General features: G+C 41.2%; 1 protein-coding gene across 4 annotated transcripts in view; it reads right to left on the bottom strand.

The window, feature by feature from the left end:
* Nucleotides 1-22,750, bottom strand: part of nsmfb (NMDA receptor synaptonuclear signaling and neuronal migration factor b) — a 52,957-nt gene that overhangs the window by 20,797 nt on the left and 9,410 nt on the right. The window contains exons 2-7 of one of the 4 annotated variants that reach the window (XM_037099186.1): nt 18,441-18,502; nt 14,597-15,361; nt 14,256-14,328; nt 13,330-13,335; nt 7,941-8,009; nt 513-565 (exon numbers count right to left, since the gene is read on the bottom strand). In XM_037099186.1, the coding sequence (XP_036955081.1) occupies nt 513-565; nt 7,941-8,009; nt 13,330-13,335; nt 14,256-14,328; nt 14,597-15,361; nt 18,441-18,502 (1,028 nt within the window). The remainder of the gene's footprint in view (nt 1-512; nt 566-7,940; nt 8,010-13,329; nt 13,336-14,255; nt 14,329-14,596; nt 15,362-18,440; nt 18,503-22,750) is intronic. The other 3 variants (XM_037099189.1, XM_037099187.1, XM_037099190.1) reach the window with 3 other exon arrangements.

The following is a 22,750-nucleotide window of genomic DNA, read 5'->3' as shown; positions in this document are numbered from 1 at the left end:
CTAATATGCAGAAATTAAAGTTATTATGGCAGCTATAAAAATATATTGATGGTATATGTTATTGTTTGTAGAAAGTTTATCAAATCTCAATGAGAATCTTCATCAGTTCATCTCAGTCTCCAGGGTTCGAGTTTACATTACATGATTACATGATTAATTCATTAATGTCCAAATATATATATTCTTCATATATATATATATATATATATATATATATATATATATATATATATATATATATATATATATATATATATATATATATATATATTTCATATTTCATATATATATTCTATTGATGGGATAGCAGGAGCCAATGTACATCGATGCATGCACACTTCAGATGAAAGAATCAAAATTATAATAAGACTCATACTCAATAAAGCCAAATTATTTCTCGGGAACCTCAGCACTGATATTATGATGGTACACAATGTGGAGCATGAATGCATTAGTGCATATATGCATGCAAATACGCTGAATACATTCATAGCAGATACTAAAAGACTTACTCTGGACCTTAATCCTGCGGCTGCCCACCATCCTGAGGTGTTTGCGGAAATTTCTACCATTTTAAGAAAGAGAAAGAGACAGACACATCAATATTAAGGAACAGATAATAGTAAGAGCTTCAGAGGACAAAAAGAATGTAGACAATGTACAAATCCTTGCCAGGACTAAATAATATAGAGAAGAGAATACTGGTACCAAGATCAGCTCCAGTCTCCAGTAGGCAGCTCATTTTTAAATTAGCACAGATTATAATAACAAGTGCCTTAAAGTCCTGGGGCCATATTCCTAAAGCAAATAAATGTTATTCTATTCTAACAAATAAAATTGTTAGAATTATGATGTTTTTTAAGAATTTTTCCTTAAAATTAAGACTAGTTGCTGTTAAAGAAAAAAAAGTTATTCACAAGTCATCTCAGCCCTTATAATAATAATAATAATAATAATAATAATAATAATAATAATAATAATGGCTTGGATTTATAGTGCAGCTTTCAAGATTCCCAGTGACTCTTTATAAACTAGGATAAAAAATAAAAATAAAACTATAGCTGGGTGGGTCAGGTCCGGGCTATTTTTGGCAAATTTAGGCAATTCTGAGCAATAAACAGGAGAATGGGAAGACAAGACAGTTGACAATAATGTTCATTTTAGACCAACTGAGGCTTGAACTCACAACTTCTGGAACCAAAGACCATCATCTAGCATTCTGAGCTAATTGACAGGTGGCAATAACTGCAAAAACTGGTTAGCTTTCACCCATGGTCTGGTCAAAGCTATTTGTTTTATTCAATTTAGAGCCTTGTCTTGTGTTTCATGTTGAGGACATCTAACATTATGATCTGCCGTCATCATCATCTTTGCTGGGTCTTGAACCCACAACCCCTGACACCAAGAACCAGCTCCTAACACAGTGAGCTAATTGGCTGGAAGCGAGACCTCCTGTGTAGCTTCATTTGTCGACTCGGGGAGTCACTGTCCGGCAGCTGTTGTCAAGGCAGATTTCAAAAATGGTCAAAATGTCAGAAATTCTGTTACCTGAACAAAAAAAATGCCACTCTTACATTGACTCCAGTTGTTCCCATGAGAGCAGAATTCAAAATGTTCTCAAAAATTCAGTTTTTGAGATAAAATTCTGATATTTGCCAAACTTCATCAACCATGACTCCAAAATAGGCATGAGCCGGTTACTGGTTTCATGGTATGAAAAAGTCACGGTTCCAAAACCACTAAAATTTTCCTTCATACCATTCCTGCTGTATGAGTGTTTTTGTTTTGTTTTATTAATGTGACGTGATATCTTGTCAGAGAGAAAGTAGAGGTCCCTCATGCCGCGTGCAGCTGCAGCGTAAAGTGCGCCTCCCCCCGCACCCGTCAAACATTTTGATGCACTGTAGGCTTAATTTTTTGATAAATCAAAAATCCGAGAAACAAGTTTTGTGGAGGACGGTCTGAAGATGCTCTCTAGCAAGTTTGGTGACAATTGAGCAAAGATTGTGGGAGGAGATTTACAGGTTTTGAAATAATAATTCATAATTTCATAATTTGTAATGAGTTTAAGTGGACTAAAGTTTCAGCAGTATTGGGGCTACAGTTTGGTGAAAGTTTGAAAACTGTAGCATGTACTGTTGATTTTGAAGGTATTTTTAAAGTTTTTAAAATTGAAACGCTTATTGTTTCCCCCCAGGGAGGAATATTGACATGTCCTTGGAATTAAGTAAATCTGGCATGGGGCCCCCCTCTGAACCCTCCTGCGGGTGGTGAGCCTAATGGAGGGCCAGCCCAAGTCACTCGTTCGGGCTGCGCCCGGCCAGGTCCCGTTGGCAAAGACCCAACCACCAGACGCTTGCCTGTGAGCCCCAACCCCAGGTCTGGCTCCAAGATGGAGCCCCATTGACGCCATTCCGGGCGACGTACGCTTCCTCATTGTTAATTTCTTCATTAGGGGCTTTAGAACCGATCTTAGTATGACCTGTCGACTTAACCAGGCAGAGTGGTTCAAAGAAAGATATGCTAATATGTTTTTGGAACTATTATTAGGGCCCTGCAGAAATATCTCATAGTGAGTAAGCAACTCACAGATATAGGCAGGAACCAGATCATTCAAGATTTTAAAAGCAAGCAGCAAAAGCTTAAAATCAATCAAAACCTTCACAGGTAATGCGTGACAGGTATATCGACAAAAATTGGTGTAATGCTGTCACTTCACTAAATGCATTTACAAGCCTGGCAGCAGCATTTTGTATGCCTGCAAATAGGCACACTTGGTATTTCCAAAATAAGGTGTATTGGAACACTTGAACATGGAAGATAAAAAAGCATGAATTACCAAACTACTTCAGTCACCTGAGCATCAAAAGGCAATTCTGAGTCAAAGATAACACTAAGGTATGCGGGCATAAATTGGAACCTGACTACACAGGGCACCCACACCAGAGGAACATTTCCAAGTGCTGCCAGTACAGGGGTGACAAGGTGTAATGCACAATGCAGCTATGGTGCCAGGCTTCAGGATGTACAGGTGGGTATCATCCACATAGCAATGGAAATGAATTGCATACCTGTTCAAGCTTTGCCCCAGGGATGGCAATAATATGGTGATCAAGAGAGGACCAAAATACATCCAGAAAACAGAGTGAATTTTTTCAAAGATTTGATTGGTATTCAGAAAATTAACGAGTGATTGGAGACAGCTTTTTCCATAAAAATGGCAGCTTGGAAATGGGTCTACAATTCCTTCAAACACAGTGATCTAGATAGGGATTCTTTAAAACAGCATCAACGGCAGCATGGAAAATACCAGTCGATAGAGAGCAGTTAACAATGGCTAAAATAACTGAACCAACCAGCTGAAACACAGATGTTAAAAACTGAGTGGGAATGCAGGCAGAAAGACAGGTGTCACATCGCGGTGAGGGATGTCCTGTCTTGGGTTTTTGTCTTGTGAATTTCATGTTTTATTTTGAAAGGTAACTCTCCTCTCGTTTCAGGTCACTTGCCCTTCCTCTTGTGTCCCTGGTCTGAGTCATCCCTGATCCTTGATTGTTTTCACCTGTGTTCCCCTCCCCCATGTGTACAAAGTCTTTGTCTTCCCCTGTCTGCATCGCCAAAGTATTTCATCCTCTGTCGTGTACTGAAGCCTTGTTTCACAGTCTTGCCATTATCTCAGTTAAGTATTGTCAAGTTTTATTTTCTGTTTTGTGCCTCTTTGGATGAGTGATTTTGATTTTGTAAATTTCTGGTTAGTGTATGATTTCATAGATTTGATTTTTGATAGCCTTTTGTTTTCCTCCTCGTGGAACGCTTTTTGTTGTAGCTTTTATAGTATTCGGAGTAGTGAATTTCATAGCCTGTGTGCTGACCTCTTCAGAGCGATTTTGTTTTCTATTTACGTTTCATAGCTAAAGTTTTCAGTTCAGCGTGGGATTCCTCCTTCGGGAGCGCCTTCCGTTCTTTGTGTTTTATGTCTGTGTGTCCTGTTTGTCTCATAGCATTTCATAGCCATTTGTTTGTCATTCACGCTGAAGAGTTGCGACCAGTCAATAAAACCTGACATTACTTCTGCCATTCTGTATCTGAGTCCTCTCTCCTTTGTCCGAGCCTGACAACAGGTGGATGATTTAGAAAGTGATCTAAATTTAGGGGGTTGGCAAATCCAAAATGCTTTGAACAGCAACTTTGCCGTTTTGGACAGGCAAAGAATAAACGCCAGTCTGGCTAACGCACATACCCTTTCACCAGGTTGTATTATTACCTGAGGTCGTTCATCCGGTAAGAATGCAGAACTTTTATGTTTTCTGATGTTCTGAGACATTATTTTTCTCAGCTTCTCTTGTTGTGAAGATGATTTCAGTCCAATTAAACGTGTTGTTAAATTCACAGGCTTATGGATCTGTGTGCTGATCTAAAAAGCGATGAGGAACAAAACTACGTGGCACTATGATATAGTTCGTGCCAACCTATGTGGCTGGTCCACAAGCCCACAGCTCATTATTTTTACCACACCCTCTATAGTCAGTTAATGCTATATTAATTGTGCCACCACTTTACACTAAACATCAGTCAATAGAAGGCCAATATTAACCTCATATCAAGATGAACATCACTGCTGTTTGACTCTGTTTAAACTAATCTGTCACAGTAAAATGCAAAGCACACCCGCTCCCACATTAATTTTGTAAAATGTCAAGTTATTTTGTATCTAGCTTGCAGTTTCAAGGCATTCCAAGAAAATGTTCACATATCAGTGTTGTCTGCTGAAGAGGTGAAGACAGTGCCTAAAATAGAGGGATGACTCAGAGGAGACAGTCAATCAGCCAGTGTTTATTTTCATTCACCCACACATCAAGACTACTGAGTCAAATTCGTATTGGTGTGTGTGTCTGCAACTATCTCACCCAACCCTCTCAATCAGGCTTTGACTTTTCTGTGCACTTTGCAGAGTGCCTTGCTTTTTAAAACATGCACGATTTAATCTGTGAAAGTAACTAAGATGTACCTTTCTGTAAAAACACAGCATTTTAAAAGTATGTGACAGAGCCATGTACACAGGCAAACACACGCAAAGAAAAATAACTCTTGCAATAAACACACAGATTTAAAAACGTGATGGCATGTCTCATCTTTGGCGTTATGAGGTTTATGCCACATGACAACAAAAAAAAAAAAACAACAACCAACAAACTACTTTAAAGAGGGGCTTGTTAGTGATTAATTGGGTGGAATGAAGCTGCTCTGTAGTCTGATAGTACATCAGCAGATACTGTATCTTTAGTCAGATGGCAGCAGGCTGAACAGACTGTGGCTGGGGTCTTTTAGTATCCATTAGCCTCCATGCAGATACCTCACTTCATAGATGCTCTTTAGATGGGTATTGATGATGGTGACGGGGCGACCCATAACCCGCGGAAACCCCCCTGGGTCTGGATCAGCTTATGTGGCGCCCTTTCATTTCAAGTCACAATGCATCCAGAATAAATCACAAATGAAATCAAGCAGAAACAGGAAGACTGACTAGAGACGGGCCCCCGCACAACGAAAACAATGTTGGTAATCCTTTGATATCTTATGATTCAATTATTGATTTAATGATTAGAAATTTAAAAATTCAGTTCCTTGCTTCTCCTCTTATTTCTTAAATACTTCATTACTTAATGAATTAATTATTTGAAAGCATCTTTCACTCTCCTGACTGTATGAGAATAACTAACTGAAGGGACAAAGTGCACTGCCATGTTGTTAACATTGGGTCTTCAGGCAGTAGATAACAGTGTCTGCTGCACCATTACCTCTGAGTAAAGCATCAATGTCTGTGACTCAGGGCAGGCACGGAACCAGACTGAGTAGAAAATAATTTTCTTCATGACAGAGTTGGTTTACATTGTGTTGTGCTGCAGTGTGTGTTAGTTAGCTGGTCTCATTTATTAAACTACAATATTTGTTTATTATTCATAAATTGATCAGGATTAAAGGAGAACTACAGACAGAGCTACATACCAGATACAGGAGAGCTACATACCGGTTTGTTGACATCCGTGTCCTAGACCAAACTAGTCAATCCGTCGAGCGTGTGCTTAACAGGCTTAACAGGCTATTGTAAGGCTCATGGCTCATGACAGGCTGTAACATGGACATGTACATTATGAACAGAAACCCAGTGTAAAGTTCTGACCCCATGCTGTTAGCTGTCAATGCTAACTCTCCATTCACAGAGCCCTGTAATGGTTGGACCAAATGTGTTCGCGTCTTCGGTACTGGCAAGTCAACTGACTGAAGTTCTCCTTTAACAATGCATTTGTAAAGTCGATGTATTGTAACTTGTCTCTCTTAATTCATGTTGAAATCTAACAGGAGGAGAAATGTACTCAGAGAAGGAGAGGAGAGGATCGAGAGGAGTGAGGAAAAAGAGGCTAGAGCAAAATTACTGAAAGAACCAGCCTGGTGTCTGAATTTAGTCAGAGGCTGAACTGGACGTAAACATATAATCACTCACACACCCTCAATCCTTGCCCTGGCTTGCTATCTTGAAGCCAATATACACAGGCTGAACACATGGCCCGTATGAGCAGCGCATGTACATGGTGGAACATCTTGCTTTTCATTTCAGTGTTCACATTAGAGACTGGCCACACTGCCTGTGTGAGTAGCGTAGCTCACGTGCGTGTCGAGTAAGACTGCAGCTGCAAGCCATCTAGAGAGCCTCATCTATTTTTACTGCAACATGCCCCCGGTTCTCAGCAAAAACAGACCTGACACATGTAAGGTAAGCTAGTCTGGCTGTTTGAAAAGGATAAACACACATCATCACATGGTTAACCTTTTACAAATTATACACATTGAAAAATCACTTTGCTTTCCCCTCACTTTGCTTTGCTTGAGAACACACTACTAAATGGTCTTGCCTTTTTATAGCGCTTTCCCAGTCTACTGACCACTCAATGCGCTTTACAACACTTGCCACATTCAGCTACACATTCATACACTGATGGCAGAAGCTGCCGTGCAAGGTGCCAATTACTCATCAAGAGCAATTTGGGGTTCAGTGTCTTGCTCAAGGACACTTCGACATGCAGCTGGGGAGAGCCAAGATTCAAACCAACAACCTTCCAATTACTAGACAACCCTCTCTACCTCCTGAACTAAGGCTGCCTCCACTAGAGGGTACAACAAAGTCTAGTCTTTACATCTTAATTTACAAAAGTGTTTAATATTCTTTTTTCTGCTGCACAAATGGATATTTGTTTCTGTATGTGATGACTGGCTGTTGGGAGATGATACATATAAACTAAAAGTGGGAATGTTGTGACAGTGGACTGTGCAGAAGGCTTTCCAGTCCCAGACTGGTGAATAGTGCATGTACAAAAACTCCACATAAATGCTCAATATACAGCTGTTGTTTAAATAATGGCAAAGTCAGGTTGCTTATAAAGTGCAGGTAAAAACACTGAGTGGTGGAATTACCTGTACTTTAGCACACAGGGTAAATTCACCAGGATGTACATTTTCACAGCACTAATTCAGTGAGTGCAACAGTGTCAGGTGTCGAGATGCTAAATTACTGTCAATAAATACCAAATATTAAAACTAAAACTACTGCAAGTTTCAAATGGAAAGCATTCCAGCAACAGGATGGATTATGATCTGCTGGAAGTCTTTTACTGTGAAACATCTGTGCTGGAAGTGTTGACTTTCAGTGACAGTAGAAAGCCTGGCTCTCTTTGTATTTAAGGTAAATACAGGCCCAAGGCACTGTTTAAAATGTACAGTAGTCATAGAGATGGTGGAGGTTAAACAACAATAGATCAATAAAAAAAATGTTTCCAATCTCAGACTGTTGATAAAACTAGTTAAGAAGGGCATTTATTTGCAATATAAAGGGATTGAACAGGGAGGTTAGCACAATACAGGATGGAACAGCCAGGTCACGGTACCTCTCCATCATGATGGCTGCCTCCTGCTCTCTTTTCCGCCTCTTTCTCTCAGCATTGCCACGGAAAGCCCTGCCAGGACGTCAAAGCATTTAGTGGTTTTAAGGGGGAATTAAATCTAATGTTTCAGCTCTCCTGACCTATCAACAAGGAGTTTTTGTCTGAACCCAAACTGACCCAGGGGCTAAATAACCTTTAAAGAACTCATCAGATCTAAATTGTTGTTGTTGTTGTTGTTGTTGTCCATTATGGTCCTAATAGTTTTGGTTTTGAGCAATATTTTTTTGGAACAGGGCTGACTGAAATGTGAGTGGAGGAGAGAGAAATTGACCAGATTTAAGCCCTTTGGGTCTATTTGGGTTCGGGCATGAAAAAGGTTCCAGTCAGGGTGGGGTGGGGTGACAGATAAAGGGATTTTTAGTAATTAAGGGTTAGTGAGGGGTTTGGTTAGATTAAAGTTAAGAGAATAAGAGTTAGCAGCACAGGGAAGTTTTATTCACCAGGGGGAGTGAAACATTGTGGATATTTTCAAGTAGCACGCACACAAACACTGAAACACACACACACACACACACACACACACACACACGCACACACACACACACACACACACAAACACGACCGCAATAAAAGATAGGGATCTACAAGAAAAAACACTGAAGAGAAGCCAGGAAATCCACTCGTCTAATGTGAGTTACCAGTATTAGCCATCCCAGAACTACAACGCTTAAGAATCTTTATTATAATTTTAATTGAAATGATTTTAAACCATCATTACTGATGTGTTTCTGGCTTGATGTCTATTATTTCTCATCCTGTTAGTGTGTTGGTCAGCTTGGATGTGCCTTTCACAAAGAGGACATAATGGTTTTGACAGAATGTCAGACGAATGAGAATCTTCTGTGAAAACGTATGTCAGAAATGAGGTCATGTCCTGCAGTCATTGTCATTTGACTGACAAACAGACAGACAACTGATGAATCCAGGGGTGATGAACAATGGGCCTCAGTCACTATCATTGCTTATAATCCAAAAGCTCTTGGCTCTGCTTCGGCACTGCTAATACATCGTTTCTTCCCCTCCATCAATTTCTGTTCCCTCTCCCTGAAAACCTGAACATGCTGGAAGTGACTCCTCCTCGGCCTGTCACTCCTTCCACAGTCTGCCATCAACAGAAACTCCTTATACAACAGATTTCTGCCAAATTCAACCTGAGAAATTTAGGCTACAGTGTAGGTAAGCATTCAGGAAAAAAACATTCTGTTTGTTTATTTAATATAAATATATACATATATATATATATATATATATATATATATATATATATATATATATATTTTTTTTTTTTTTTTCTTCCAAATATATATATATAAGGGAATGCTCTTTTGAGGAAAAAATTGTGATTATCTTACAAATGTTCATTTTGTCATTATCACAGAATACTATCACAGCTACTTGTTAGAAGCATTTAAATGTTGAAATGTTTTAGTTTTACTATGTGTGTCAGTTAGCTTATGCTACTGCACATCATACATGCATTTATGGAACAGCCAGAGGTGGAAAGTAATGAAATACATTTACTCAAGCTACTGTATTGAGTAGTTTTTTTTTAGTTAGTTTTTTGCCTATTTTGTAGAAGTAGTCTTTAAAATAGGTAGCCTAATTTTATTCTTACTTGATTATGTTTTGAGTGAAGTATTGCAATTTGCTACATTAAAAATACCATCTGCTACCAGATAAAACGATCCTAATGTCATGCAGTACAAGATGTCACCTGCTTGCTTCAGCTGCTTGTGAGCAGCTTTTCGGTTGTGCTGGATAACTGTTCACTGCAAAGCGAGCGAGGATGAGCGCAACTAACTTTGAAAATCAACTGTTGCTCAAACCTCAAACACGATCTTTGTAGACTAATGCTCTTAAGCAAATATCTTTTATGCAGACATACAGTGGGACAGGGCCATTTTAAGTTTTTAAGTTTATAGCTGCTGCCACTGAGCTCATAACAAGTTAGGAGTTTATTTAAACATGCTTTTTCAGTAGAAGCGCGCAGCCTGCCATCAGAATGTGTCCCTGACAAATACGATTTAGTTTTATTTTGGTAATTGTTGTATAAACGACTTCTCTTGTCTCGGTTGATCCAAAAGATTTCAAAGATCAAAAAAGTCACCAGGAGTCTTCAAGGCTGAGTGCAGTTGGACTTCATTTGCCGGCAAAACAGAACGGGATCAGACATGATGCATGTCGACCAGTTGCTCTTCGCCTCGCTTTGGTTTTTTTTAAGAAGGTGCTCTCCCTGTGTCCTTATCACTGGCTCTTAGAAACTCTGGCCTTCAGGCCTCCGGTTAACTCTCTTTCTTGATGCATCCCATTATATCTGATCACTCTTTGCACTGTATTTTTAAACTTAATGAAATTGTTACATATTTGGTTATATGATGTTATTCTTAGTTTTGTGGTTACATTTTCACACTTGACATTATCTGACTGTAGCAGCTTTGATCATACTGACCACTATCTACTTACTATGGTTATTTTACACTACATAATTTATGATGACTTCACTACATTTGATTTGATTTGATGACTTGATTTGGCCTTGATTTTTATCAAAGTTGATGTGTTTGAAGAAAAGAAGAACAATTTATGGCACTTTCAACTGATGTATTGTTTGAAAATGTTTTATGGGATGGTCTGAACTAAAAGTTGCACATTGTACTTTTCCAAGTGTCTTGAATGTCCTGTGTTGACAACTTGACTTGTTTTCTGTTGTCACTGCACTTACATGTGTATTAGACTTTCTTTAAAGGCCCCATATTATGAAAAACACATTTTCTCTGGTCTCTACATATATAAGCTGGTCCTCCCTGAGCCTGCCAACTCCCAGAATGAGTAAAACAAGTGATTCCTGCATGGTCTCTGCAGCCCACCCACTGATAAAACGGCACTCATACAGGCTGTTCAGATTCTGCTCCTGTTGTAACGTAACGAAAGGAGTCATTATCATAGGCCGACCTCCTCTGCGCGGTGATAGGAGATATCTGAGAGGGGGGCGTTCATCCCCAAGGTGAAGTTTGGTGTGTCCAGCAGTGAGACAGCAGTGTTTCGCAATGTCATCACTCAAAGCAGGACACGCAAGTAGTTCTAGGGTTGGTTGTAAAAATCAACATAAGTGCCTATATTCTGTTCCAGCTGCAGAACAACAGAAGAAACAGTGGTTGCGTTTCATTTTTTAACGACAACGTGCTGGCTAGGATTCATATGTGTGTGTGAGCTTATATGTGTGTGCTAACCACTTCACATTAAACTGCTTCAGTGATGAGGGTCAGTACAAAGCTGGCTTTGCCTCAACGCTGACCCTCGTAAAAGGATCAGTCCCACCCATACGGGACCCAGCAACTGCACCTGAGCCACCGAAAAGCGTCGCCGCGGTTTGATAGTATTTACAGTTGCCTACGAGTATGGAGAAGTCTGCTGGAAATCGGCTAACCAGTTAGCTCCACTTCGGTCACCTATGCAATGGCATTTGAAGCGAGTTTGATGTTAATAATATTACGATGGGGCTTGGTTGTCATAGTAAAATATCTGGAAACTAACAGACTGGAGACAGAGACGATGCGAACAGTGACCACGAGTTTGGAAACTGTTGGCGACAAACACAGTTTAGCCACAGTTAGCCATTAGCTACATGGTGGAAACAGTAACAACACATACGAACAAACTAACATTATTCAGGCACACTAATCATTCTGAAACATCCTGCTGCAGCCACACAATCTGTACTTCTTCAGGAGCCTCTCCCTCTGGGTCCGATTCTGGTTCAAACTGGTATGGTTGAACGACAAAATCACCGCGAGCCATAGCCCTATATCCACCGTAAACATCAGCGCATGCTACTGCTACGCAACTGGAATTGTCTCCCTGAGAGTGATGTAGCAGGCAGGGCTCTCCAAGTAGGGTTGACAGACGGAGATCATTAGCATTTACAGGTGCAGGCACAGAAACAGACTGCTCTGAATAGAGCTCTGTAGAGCGACTTTTAGACAGCTAAAATTCAGGACCAGGCATGGGTTTGGGGCAATGCATATCGAATACAGAGTTTTTGGACCTCTGACAGCTGTGTGAAATTGATGAAAAACAGTATAATATGGGACCTTTAATTAAAAACACAACAGTTTTGGATTTATGACCCCTTATCCTGTTAAAACCACATACCCTGGTTTTATTGTTTTTTAAATGTAATTAAGTAAATTTAACTTAAAATGGATTTTAAATGAACTACTTTTAGTTGTTTACTTGTGACAGGTATTTTCACTTGTACTTGAGTAATATTTCATGAAAGTATTGGTATTTTTACTTGAGTACAATATTTTAGTACTTTTTCCACCTCTGGCCATTTTCAAAACAGATCAGTTTCAATTACTGCGCAGAGAAATGAATCAACAAGGGGCAGCCACACTGAGCTGTTATGAAGAACTGCAGGCTGCACACTTCCAACTGCTCCACGCGGTAAATTCATTTGCTCTCAGGATGATGGAGAGAGGCCAACTATTGCCTGATTTCTTTAATAAAATGACAATATTTTATACAATATTCTATCGTTTCAGGATTTTAAATGATAAAGAGAGAGGGCCATCATTTTCTAAAGAAACCAGCTTTGCTTCAGAGTTAGTAGTACACACATCTGCTCTAGACTCAGAGAATTAAGTAGGTACAGCTTAGTAAATTTAGCAATCAGCTAGCGAACACTTACAGTCGCCTAAAAGACTTTCACCTCTCAAAGCTTGTGAAGGACAATAAAACTTAATTTTAAAAATGAATACTTTTTCAGAGCTATTTAGCGCCCTCTTATCCTGTTCTACATGTGGCTGTTTTTATGTCTTTCATAATGAACAGCCTGTGTATGAACTTTGTTATATGTGTCATTCATCAGCGTGATAAATGTCTATCTTTGGATTTAACCACAAGGAAAAAGGCTAAGGGGCAATACTTTGCTCTGGCCAACATGCTTTTCATGATGGTTACGTAAACTAATGGTTTTAGACGGACAAGTTAAGTGTGTGTGTGTGTGTGTGTGTGTGTAAGTCATCGTCATTGCACTGTTATGCTATGTAATACATGAGAAAACAAAACAATTTTTACTGTACATTTGAGGTACACCAATACTTCTGAAGGGGAAAAGGACACAGCAGACTGAATTGCAGAACAAAAAATTAAAAGAAATGGGCTGAAGACATGCTAACTGACAGAATGTGAAGAAGGGAGTGCATTTAAGAATTAGCCAGATGGCTAACACTGGCACATTTACAGTAATGTTGTTAAATGTGTGTTATCCTTATAAATGAATAAATGAAATTAAAGGAGAACAGTGGGGGCGGCTGACAGAGTTACTCACGATATTCTAGTCACAGTTTGGAAGACCGCCACATGGAGAGGACAGGAAGAGAATAGCACAAAAAGAAAGAGAAGTTAGAAACAGGGCCAGCCAAATGCTCCACACATTTACACATCAGAGACTGCAGTGTCGCAGCTCTCACTTTCACAGTAGATACAGTGAACAAAACAACTCAACTTGACTGGAAAAGTCCTGACTATAAGCTTCAAGTATCAGTAAGCAAGAAGAGAATCTTTGTCAGTCTAATCAAGACATAACCATTTGAAGAAGTGTGGGTCGGTACAGGACAGATGAAAATGCACATATCTACCTGCCCACTTACAACTTACTGAAACAAACCCATCATATTAGAGGTTTAACACACCAGTGTCAGGTCCCTTTAATTTGACATGAAAAAAAAGAACATGGAAAAAGGGAGAAAGAAACTAAGAAAGAAACACTGTTGCATGGAGAGAAAAGACAGAAGAGGGAGCGTGGGAGAGACGAGGGGAAAGATTATGGTGGGTGAGCTTTGTCTGTTTGAGGGTCATAATTATAAGATCAGGGTGATAGGTGATAGTTAACTGGTCACGAAGAGTGACACACTGTGTGTGTGTGTGTGTGTGTGTGTGTGTGTGTGTGTGTGTGTGTGTGTGTGTGTGTGTGTGTGTGCGTGAGCGTGTGTGTGTGTGTGTGTGTGTGCGTGTGTGAACTGACCAACATCCTCTCCAAGGCCCATTCCTGAATTATTGATCATTATTATCAAGTATTCTTGGAAACTGTTTTTTTTTTTTTTTTTTCAAAAAACAAAACAAAAAAAACACTACATTTATGTTTTAAGTCTTGGAACAAAAAGTCTGATCCGTTCCTGCCAACCCAGTGGTGGTGCAGTAAGACACAGTGATCTACAGAGTGGGCGTGAACATGGATTTCCATGCCATACTCACGCCTGCATGGTGGTAGTAGCTGTCTGAAAGCTGAACATGTTCTCTTTGGGGAACCAGCTATTAGGATTGTCCTCTGCAAACACAGAAAACAAAAGGAAGGCGTGTTGTCAGCCAGCAGAATATTCAAACGAGGGCCTGACAGTTAGAGCAGGCTACTAGTGAATACATGATGAAGTGAACCTTTGAGGGTGAGTCGGGTGAAATATAGTTTGCATTATTCACGCGCAGTTTAGGGTAACTTTCGTATTATTAATATTTTTCAAAATATTATTTCAGAAATTGCAGCATAGGTGAACACATGATCCATAAAGCCATTGACATGTCAAATATATACACTTTACCCCTGTCATCAGTTGATGCTCTGTCCTCGCTGTACATCCTCTCCAGTTTCTTGTGGTGCTTCCCGCCATCCCATGGTGAGGTGTCCAGGTCCAAAGAGCGCTGGCTTTGACACGGAGCCCGAATGCAGGCCACACAGTCTGGGGTGTTGTCATCTCGTGACCCCCCTCTCCTCATCCCCCAGTCCCGGATGTTACTGGTACTCCCTGAGCTCTGCAGTGGCTGTGAGGATGACGGCTGGCCTCTGTGGTGCTGGTGGGCATGGTGATGGTTGCTGCGGTGATGGCTACTACGGTGATGGCTATTCCGAGGTGCTGTGGTGGAAGGCTGGCTGGTGCAGGATGGGTTGTGGTTGGCGGAATCCTGGGACAGAGGCTTCTCCCCGGAGCATTTCAGCACCTCCAGCTCAAGGCTCTCCTCGCTGCCATTGTCCCCAAGGGTCATCCCTGCCTCCCTGGTAATTGTGTACACCTTGGCTGGCATCACAACTACGCTCCTCTCTCTAACTCTGGCACCTGGTGGTTCCTCTGTGGAAAGGCTGCGCTCAACAGACAGTCGACGTTTGGAGGTGCCCAAAGGTGCTTGAGCCTGGAGAGTGCTGATTTGAGGCTGACACTCTGGATGAGCACTGGGATTGGTTTCGCTAGACAGGTTTGGATTAGCTATGGGCAAACAGTGGCTCTGTGGTGGCAGATTGTTGAAATGCAATTGGCTGACGACTGGGGAGTCGCAATCCTGGCCAGGGAAGGTGTCAGACAACAGATGATCTGGAGAAAAATACGGCAGAAAAAGAGGAGAGACTGCTGATAATGATCCATGATTTATTCATTTTAGCTCAGCTAAAATGTGCAGTTAATACAAATGAACATAGAGATTGTTTGCTGTGTTCTGGGATGTAGCTTTGGGATTGGAGTTGTAAATACTTGTGAGCAAACAAACCTTTTCGGTGGACAAGAATGGAAAGAAGAGAGCTGGCTGAGTCATTGAAAAAAACAATGGGAGAGATGATGAAAGATTTGGAAACATGAGTTGGTACAATGCATGAGGGACCAGGATGGTCAGGGAAGAATCAATGACCATATTAACACAGTAAGCTGTTTGTAAAGTGTAAGCTCACTGGAATGGGAAAGTTTTGTGATGACGTTTGTGCTGTGGATAAACAAAACATGGGACATCATTGTTGTGGCGATAGATTAATACTTTTTTAATTTCAACATTGATCTATACTTTGAGGTGAAGTTAATCTGTGTGACAACTCACAGGGCTGGATGGTGAACTGATTTAGATTGAGAGCTCATTTCTGCATGCTAGCTCACAGGGAACATGCTAGAGATATAGTCACTAGAGCTTCCCTATCAAGCTAGAATACAGGCTGTCAGGTGTCTTATTGTGATAATTCCACTGAAACTGACTGATTTCATTGCAACATACACTGCATGGAAAGTGGATTTTCGTCCCCATAAACGCCCAAAAATCTCCCTAATTTTCGGCAGTTAACGACAATTTACAGCCAGCAAACGTCGCGTTCGTCTGTGCCACATACTGACGGAAACAAACCACGACGTATGTGGAGCTCCTGGAGGTGCGAACGGCTCTAATTAGCATAAGAATAGCAGTGAAACTCCGCCTTTCCAGAGAATGTGTGGGCTGGCTTGAATATCCTCACTCAGTATTGGATGAAACCACCACTACTACTACTACTACTACTACTACTAATACACGCCTTAAACCACGTCATAAACAAGCAAAATCACTTGTGATTGGTCACCCTGGATTATTATAAAATGTAAAAATTAATAGATAGATAGATATCATCAAGGACATGAATGAATTTATTGAGGAAAGGAACATTTGCCAGGAAGGTGTTGTTTATTCAAAGAAAGAGCTTTATTAGCACAAACACACAGCATGTACAAAGCACAATCAGCTCACACAACAAACACGAAGCTCACGAGAAGCCCAAAATCCTACAGCACCATGAACTGTCTGTTTTTGCAGACATCTGCAGTGCGCTGCCCTGTACTTCGGAATCGCCTCTCATGTGTCTGCAGCGTGGCGCAGAGCTCGGTGAGCTCCCGTCTGCGAAAGGATGGAGGTCGCACAATCCATCCTGACACCCCGCCATCTTGTGCCGTCTTCCTCTTCAGACATCAAGTCTATGGCGGCGCACTTCCAAAGGTCCCAGTAAGTCACAGTAGAATTAAACGAGGGACAAATCAGTAACAGTTACTTACAATGGCGTCATGTAAATCTTGACTTGCGAACATAGCTCCGAGCTAATAGGAGGTCACGGCCTTGTTGTGAGGCGAGGTTAGTCTGTGAAAACAAAATGCTCGCAGCGATAAACCTCCGTGTCCCTCTGCAGCAGCGAAGCACCCGCCGTCGGCGACACTCTCCGTGGCGACCCGGCAAAGCTCCTCCCGTCAGCGCAGGCCTCCTTGACAAAGGCCGTGCCGCTAGCCTAGCTTCTGCTAGCTAGCTTGGCTGAACTTGCTTGGTGTCCGATAAAACACAAACACTTCGACTGCGATGGAGAGTCCAACTCACACGCTCACAGCACGACGTCCAACAACAGTTCACAGTCCGTTAAAAACACGACACTGACGACACACACAGTCCTCCATCAGCTGCTCGACGCCATTAACTCTCCGCTCCTTCTTCCTCGTCACTTACGCTCCGGTCTACCCGGAAGTGTAAGACTCTTAAAGGTCACTAACTCTCACACGTAATAAGAATTACTTTTCAGCTTCTTTTAAAACATTCAGAACCCTTAAAATTATAGAAATACCTACACATTAATACCTTAGTTATCTCAAAATATTTAATGCAAATTTTAACTTCTTCACAAATGTCATTTTATCTTTAACTTGTTCCCAGGAGAGAGAGAGAGAAAAAGAATGAATAATCTTTTTTACATAACATTGGCCATTGCTAATGGCATACACAGTAATTAATCCAGCATACTTTCATTAAATAAATCAATTCAAGCTAAAATATAAGGATCTATAATCAGGCTATACTGAGCCTGATCTATTAATACCAGAGGTTTTCTTAAAATGAAGTTAACACCTTTTAGAAAAAGGTCACCTGGGGTAAAACTCCCCCTGCTACCCTGATTTGCATTTGTATAGCTGACAGCATTTTCGTTCACATGTTAAAGCCTCCCCTAGAATCAGGGGGAGGGGGGTCATGGAGGGACAACTGCCAAGCAAGGCCCACGTCAATTTCCGACAATTCACAGCAGTTTTCGGCGTTGCCTGCAAATTGCTGCGTGCAGTCCCAAACCTGAAATTCCATGTTAATCTACTGTGCCGCATCCTGACGAAAATCCCACTTTTCATGCAGTGATGATGCTGTTTTAAATGCTGCTGTGTGCATATTTTCATGCTAAGTCCTTGATATTTACTATCCCAGTACATGGAATTGAGACCAACAACCAGTTGAAGGCATTTTCTGCTGCTAAAATACAAACAGTGGCTATACGTTTGACATAATGGAAGCTTTATAACAGACAACTGACAAAAACAAATGTGTAACATGCATCTAAATGCAAATCTAGTCTGCATCTCATTGATAGTCGTGGAGTAGATGTTTTATTTTTCTTCCTGATGTACGGTTAATGTGTCTATTCTAATTTAATTTATTTCTACATTAATTTATTCTATAACCTATATAACCTATAACTTAGTTTTAGTGTTCCTTGCTGATTTTGGTTTAAGCTGCTAGATAATGATTTTGTATGTGTGCGTGTGTGTGTGTGTGTGTGTGTGTGTGTGTGTGTGTGTGTGTGTGTGTGTGTGTGTGTGTGTGTGTGTGCGTGTGTTTGTGTGTGCATGTGCCACCTACCTGCTCTGTTGCGGTTCTCTGGATTGGTATTGGACAGATACTCTCCGAATGCTCTGGCTGCTCTGTAGAGACACAACAAGTGCAGCAGTTAACCCTCAGCACTATCGTATGAGCACTATTGTCAAACATAGAGAAGAGACACACAGAGTCAAAATGTCAGTGGACTCTTTCTATATAAAATCTTGTCTGAGCAGTCTGGCTTTTATCTTTATTGGTGACTGTCATTATATACTACCAGTCTAGTAGTTTACACCCCCACAGAAGGCTGTAAGAGGTCTCGAAGTGCTTTTGCAACACAAGTCAGCAATAATAGGAATAACAATCTGTTGGTGTACAACAGTAGCGCAAGTAATTCACATGCAACACCGTCATTAATCACATTTAGACCACTTGTGGAAGAACACCCTCAATCTGGGTGCTGACAGCACTTTAAACCGGAGCCCTTGGAATGTCTCTGTGACCATTACAGGTCAGCCCTGTTCTGCACGTTGCGGGATTTTTTACCCCCAGTGAATCAAGCGCTCGCAGAATCAGCTTTAAAGTTTTGACTGAAGTTGTGCTGGTACTTCCAGTCTCCATTGTGGCAGGAGAGTGCAGGTTCAGAAAAAATAAAATCATAAGCCACAACAAGTCATCTGTTCAAGGCAAAGTTATACAGCCTAATGAATGATTTTAAATCCATGTGGACCATGAGGAAGGAATGAGTTAAGACAATCAGTTGAGTTTGGTTTAATTTCTTGTAAATGGTTTGTTCATATTTGAATCATATTAATCTAATTCCATGAAATGGCGTCATTCATATGTGCCTGTTTAAGCACAACAGTTAATGTTCTCTGTCACTGTGAAAAACCACCACCACTGATCTGCCTTGTGTGGCGTTGACACAAAGCGTAGGTGAGACAAGTCACACTGATTGACTGTTAAAGCAGCTTTCCATAAACATGAAAGTTTGTTTGTTTTACTCAACAGTTATTTGAACTCTTTCCACCTCTTGCTTGTCTTCTCATGCGGAGTGCCTTTATCAAATGCCTGTGTTAATGTTGTCTGTTTTGGTCTTACGCTACCTGCTGCCTCTGGCTGCGTTGCTGTCTGGCCCCTTGTCGTTTGGCTCTCATCATACAGTTTGGGATGCTTTCTCTTAGAGTGATTAAACAAGTTCATCATGTTGCCATCCGACGTGCGAACCGTCTCTGTGCAAACTTTGCAAATTACCTTTGCACTTTGTCACTTGGGGAAAAGCCGAATCAATCCATATAATGGAGGTGGAATTTCTTTTAGAGACCAACTCCTCCATTTGGATGTCAGCCATGCCTCTCCATGCTTCACACATAAACAAGGGGGTGGGTAAGAAAGCGCGTCACTGCCTGTAATTTGCTATGATTGGTCAGTTGACAGTGTAATACGTCTGGTGCGTCGGTGCATCAACATAGAACTGCAATTTATAGAATGTGCACTAGACGATCCCTGCGATCTCTGCACTTTGGCAGATTGTCTACACGTTCCAATCCTTCACGATCTAATATCGTCATATCGCACACCCCTAAATCCACTGTTTAACAGCTGGTCCTTCTTCCATTATTGTGTGCTGGGGAACCTTTTTTGGGCTCCTGTGGGACAGGGAATCTGTTATTACAATGTTTGATAGCTGTGTCAACATGGTTTCCAAGCCTCACACTTTTCCAGGAGGCTGGCAGCGAAGCACTCCTACAACTGTTGGCAGCCAGGTATCAGGACATCCAGTCACTCACTTGCCCATGCTGCACTAAATCAGCGAGTGCCACCCACTCTCAGTCCCTACTCACTCACACACTGAGCTCAAGAGACCATCTCTCTCTCTCTCTCACACTCACAGAGAAACAGATTACATGCCTCCTGCACTTCTGAACTGATTTACAAATGGGTAGTTTATCTTTAAAAAATCAAGTAGTTGTAGGCACGTAATAACTGAATATTAATCCTTATCAGGCAAATGTGGTTTATATTAGAAATTCTTTGACATCAGACAGAGTGTAGAGCAAAGCAACAGACCGTGACAAGTGAGTTTGGTTGAGCAACACACACTGCAGCACTGGGAGAGCAATTAGTGAGTGAGTGTCCAACTGAGGGATTCAAGCAACTTCAGTCAGATATCTTAGGACAGTGAGCGGGCTTAGAACAAAATCAAAGTGGTTTCTTTTCTGACTGTGGTTGAGCTTGTTAACTTGTAGAAGATGCTGCGTCACTTCCTCTACAGATTCGGAGTCTTGGATATCCTCATTGTGACATGCGTATGGTGTGGTTCTCAAAATACAGAGTTGTTCTGATTCCAATACCAGTATCAGAAATGCTGCCGATACTGCAGGTATCGATATAGGCAAGTTTGGAGTCTATTTACTGATCTGATACCACGTGAGTTAGAAACAGCACACTGCTACTTCGCAGTTAGCTCCGTTAGCTCTGCTTAATGTTACACACCAGAAATCTATTCTTCTTCGTTTCTCTAAAAGCCAACACAGGGAAAAAAAAAAAAAAAAAAAAGCATGGCAAAAATGCTCTCCCCAAACATTATGCGACAGTAACGGAACACGTTTCAAGTCGGCTGAAGGACATGCAGGCAATCAGCTTTACTTCTGACATTTTGACCTCCAACGTGTGCCCCGTATCTTTGCTGAGTCTGTACACTGGACGGACATAGTATCGCTGTCAATATTTGCCCTTCAAAGTGCGGTGCTGCAAGAAAATGAGTTCCATGATTAGTTTAAAGGGAATCATTTATTTTTCCTAGATTTATTAATATTGCTGTTGGACAATTGTGTCAAACAGTCTTGAAAAGAATTAGTATTTTTTCTTAGACGCCCCCCCACAGTCACCACACACTACACAAGAAGCCAGTGTGGCCAGCCAGCAATGTTCCCATGTAATCCCTGGACAGCCTGCTGCTGTAAGCGTATCTGTGTCTCAAGCTGAATGCATGCTCTTCAAGAGCTGCCTCTCAGTATTCTTGCATAAAGAGTGGAGGACTGGAAAACAGCTTGAAAACTACAGCTCACCTCCCCTACGCAGCTGATAGGCCAGATACAGGCTTGTGACATTGCACGTGCCAGCAATAAAACCAGGAAATAAATGCAGGCATGTATACAAAGTACACATACTGGCAGGAACAGTGTGGAACTGGCATGTCATGCAGAATGTGGCAGAACATTCTCTCTCACATACTGTATAATACTCAGATCCACTCACTGCTGAGTTACCCTGCAAATGACAAACTTCAGCTGTGGACTTGGACTGGTTGTATGAAGCCACACATGGTGCAGTTAATGCTGCAATGAGCTGAAGCAGAGCCTAAAACATGGGCCATGATGCTGGGGGCTGCAGACAGCAACTTTTACGGGGCGTGATTTTCTTGCATGCTGCTCAATGACATAGTGACGTCTTTATAACTTAAAAAATCTGGTGCACTTTCTATGATGCCCACATTACGTTTCACAACATCTGGGGACCCTTTATTCAACATATTAAGAGGGAGAGCTATCAACATGGAGACTGATTGTATCAGACTATAATCTACTGTGTTGTATTTTATTCTTCTGTAACTCAACCCGTCTGGGCCTCTGGTCTCTGGCCACCGTCCTCCCATCACCTTACTTGATTATGGTCACATGGACTATCTCTGACAATGAATGAATGGCATGTACATATTGCATCCACTTTCTCTGTGACTCTGAGTTCTGGCATCCTTTGTTATATACATTGCTTTTTTTGGTGTCCTTAAGTCAAATGTCTGTATGGTTTTGATGGACATTTTATATAATGTCCCCAAAACTGGAAAACTAGGGAATTGTGTGAGTGTGTTTTACTGTCTGTTCCAGTTACTTCACAAGCTGAAGGCCGTGTGAATGTCAGTATGGGCTGCATTATGAAGGAAGGTCAGTGACTGTCTCCTGTGTGATGTCATACCTAATGTCCAAGATAATGGACATGCTCAGGCAAGTGCCACTCACATCAGCTACTGACACTGATCTATGTTCCTAAGTTATGACACTAAATAAGGATAGTAAGATATAATGGTTAGTTTTATGGTCAGATCTCATGCTGAAACACCTACATAATAATGAATGTTTTAATTAATACGGGTCATAAGGATATAGGCCAAATGAACACCTTATAGTATACATCAGAGAAGACATAGGCCACACACACACACACACACACACACACACACACACACACACACACACACACACACACACACACACACACACATTAGCAAAACATTCAAGTCAATCACTCACTGCAACTTGGCATCCCTGCTGCTCCACACGAACACACAC

This window comes from Acanthopagrus latus, chromosome 5 (genome assembly GCF_904848185.1).
Source record: "Acanthopagrus latus isolate v.2019 chromosome 5, fAcaLat1.1, whole genome shotgun sequence".
NCBI lineage: Eukaryota > Metazoa > Chordata > Actinopteri > Spariformes > Sparidae > Acanthopagrus > Acanthopagrus latus.
Note: the sequence above shows the minus strand (reverse complement) of the source record. Positions and strands in the feature narration are given on the sequence as shown.